Source organism: Physeter macrocephalus, chromosome 19 (genome assembly GCF_002837175.3).
Source record: "Physeter macrocephalus isolate SW-GA chromosome 19, ASM283717v5, whole genome shotgun sequence".
NCBI lineage: Eukaryota > Metazoa > Chordata > Mammalia > Artiodactyla > Physeteridae > Physeter > Physeter macrocephalus.
In genome coordinates this window covers 8037869-8040965 of record NC_041232.1, presented here as the reverse complement: position 1 = coordinate 8040965, position 3097 = coordinate 8037869, and the positions used below count along the sequence as shown (strand labels likewise).

The 3097-nt window shown below is 41.4% G+C and overlaps 1 protein-coding gene across 1 annotated transcript in view; it reads right to left on the bottom strand.

Annotated features, from left to right (window-relative positions):
• The window catches only part of GRK3 (G protein-coupled receptor kinase 3), a 101951-nt gene that overhangs the window by 7820 nt on the left and 91034 nt on the right, over positions 1 to 3097 (bottom strand). Inside the window, exon 9 of the mRNA XM_055080678.1 lies at positions 2026 to 2125. Coding sequence (XP_054936653.1) covers positions 2026 to 2125 — 100 coding nt within the window. The remainder of the gene's footprint in view (positions 1 to 2025; positions 2126 to 3097) is intronic.

The following is a 3097-nucleotide window of genomic DNA, read 5'->3' as shown; positions in this document are numbered from 1 at the left end:
GCGGCATGTGGGATCCTCCCGGACCGGGGCGCGAACCCGCGTCCCCTGCATCGGCAGGCGGATGCGCAACCACTGCGCCACCAGGGAAGCCCTACAATTCTTTAAATTATGTACTTATACATGTTTAAAATGCTAAACAGTTTTGATATTTGAATAAAAAATATAAACAAGTCTTTTAAATTAGCTCAAAGCAGTAGCCCAATATAACCCCAATTTTTTATTTATTCCCTTATGGGTAGACCAGTGAGGAACTCTACAACTACTTAACCACTCTCCCTCACCTGAATAAAACAAAAGTGCTACATGAAAATTAAAATTGTACGTATATTTTTCCAACACCAAAAATTTTTTTCCATAGGCTTTCCCGTGAATAAATATCCAAGGCTTTGAGATAACTCATTAAAAATTAACATTTTAATAAAGCACTTAAAATCTGCAGTAAACACACATCCATGTCTGAAATGAAGACACAGACACTTCAAGAGATACTAGAAGCCACTGCTATTCACGCTGATTCCAATACAGTGTGCAGGCCACTCAGATTCCATTCCAATCAGTTAAAATCTTGGTCATGCACACAGGGTAACTCTTATTTGAAATGCTTAATGTCCGTACGTTGGCAGGTAGAGGCACATAATTAGACATTACTATTTATAGCAATGGCATTTTCATCTGTTATAGTTGAGCTAAATTATGATATTCATTGGCTTCGATAGCAAATAGACTTTCCAGAACCACTTAAAACTAATGCTAGAATAATATAAACACCAACACAATGAATACAGGTGACAAACAATAAAATATGGAGCCTACAAAGGGATGAGAAAAGAACACTGGGACTGTCCAGGGAGTCCGGGGACTCCGGGCAAAGAAATGATGTCTCTGGGTCTCAGGTTCCTTGCTAACTAGCTGAAAGGAATTCTTTGAGTCACCATTAAGATCTGAGTCTTTCAAAACCTTTGTGTGAAGATGACCTTATTTAGAACCCAGCTAGGATAGCTGGAAGCACCATCCCGCCTCCCCCGGGGCCCCTTGTCTCACTTGCCAGCACACATGGGCACTGCCCAGGTTCCTGGGATGGTGGGTTTTTCTGGGTGTCTTTATATACATCTGTACAGGTAAATAAAAGCCGAGGTTTTGATCCTGGGTGATACTATTAACAGGAAAAGAAATCAGAACGGGACACTGCTTTGCAAGTCAAGATGACACAGCATAAAAGCTTGCTTTTACATGTGCCTAGCTAAAAATGACAGCCTGACATACAAATAAGACATCCGACAGGCAGAAACGTAGTGCTGGAAAGGGAAAAGGCCAGCGTCCACAGCAGGTAAAAGTAGCAAGTGCTGAGAAGATAAGGTTCCCTCCAAATGAAACACGGACTGGGGAGCACCCTGAACGGACAACCGGGGTTTGACTAAAGCCAAGTCACTTCCTCTCTATCAGTTTGTGAAGGATGGGAGCTACGTTTCTCTTACTTCTTCTTCTCTGGGTTAGTCCTTCTCAGTCACACAGCCAATTCTTAACTATATTCAAGTGATTTTTTTTTGTCATTGATATGATTATTTTCTGCCACCTCTGCAACCATATTCCACAAAGAAGGAAGTCATAAATACTCACTAAAGGGACAAGTTGTCAGTGTGCACAGCGATGGTGGCTAGAACGTTCCTAATTCCCAAAGTAGACAGAGGTAATATCTGAATTATTATTTATACTAACTTCGTGCTGCTGCTCCCTGCTATAAATTCTAATCCCCCCAAGAACTGGCTAGCCACGTAATTCACCAGAAAAAAAAAAAATGCCTGTATTTTAAATAAATTGTCCTGATACAAAAACCAAAACAAACAAACAAACCCAACAGTGTTCAAAATTGAATACTTACTCCTGTGCTCACCAGGGACAACATGATCCGTTCATTTAAGGCTAAGGTTTCTCCTTAAAAGCCCGTATTTTAAATAAATTGTCCTGATACAAAAACCAAAACAAACAAACAAACAAACCCAACAGTGTTCAAAATTGAATACTTACTCCTGTGCTCACCAGGGACAACATGATCCGTTCATTTAAGGCTAAGGTTTCTCCTTGTTTCATCTTGATCCTCTTCTTATCCAAGCATTTCATCGCATACCTGGCAACATAAATATTATTGAAAAATCTGCACTGAGAATACATCGAAACGGATTAAACGATACGCATCAGACTGGGGGAAGTTTCTAAAGATGTGGGAAGTGTTTTAAAGAAGCAAAATGCTTCTAAGAAACTAAGGAAATCTGAATCAAGTGGAGACTTCAGTCAATAATAACATATTTGGGCTTCCCTGGTGGTGCAGTGGTTGAGAGTCCGCCTGTGGATGCAGGGGACGCGGGATCGTGCCCCGGTCCAGGAGGATCCCACATGCCGCGGAGCGGCTGGGCCCGTGAGCCACGGCCGCTGAGCCTGCGCGTCCGGAGCCTGTGCTCCGCAACGGGAGAGGCCACAGCAGTGAGAGGCCCGCGTACCGCAAAAAAAAAAATAATAATAACATATTTGTTCGTTCATTGTGACGAGTGTCCCACACTAAGTAAGATGAGGATACTGGGCATGGGGTACATGGGAACTCCCTGTACTATTTCTGCACTTTTTCTGCAAACCTAAAATAACTGTAAAATAAAAAGGCTATTTTAAAAAATCAAGCAATAATCAAGATATTTCTATTATTATATGAATTGATGTTTCAGTTAAATAAGAGCATAAAGTAGATGGATATAAAACTCAGGGAAATAAATGTTGTATGTATTGCCACTGCCTAGTACCACTGTGTGTGTGTGTGTGTGTGTGTGTGTTTTGTGGAGGTGCTGTACATGTCCTATTTAGCATTTAGGAATTGTGAATTCAGCACTGGTCAAGATTTAATAAGCGTGTAGAGTGTAAGACTCTAAAATGTTGATGATTGACCAAATGGGAAGGGAAAGCATGTGTCCAAAACTCCGTGTTCTAACATGGCACTTCACTGATTTGTTTTAAATCTATACTTAAGTTATCATAATTCAAATAATAAAAAGAATCATGGGCTTCCCTGGTGGCGCAGTGGTTGCGCGTCCGCCTGCCGATGCGGGGGGGC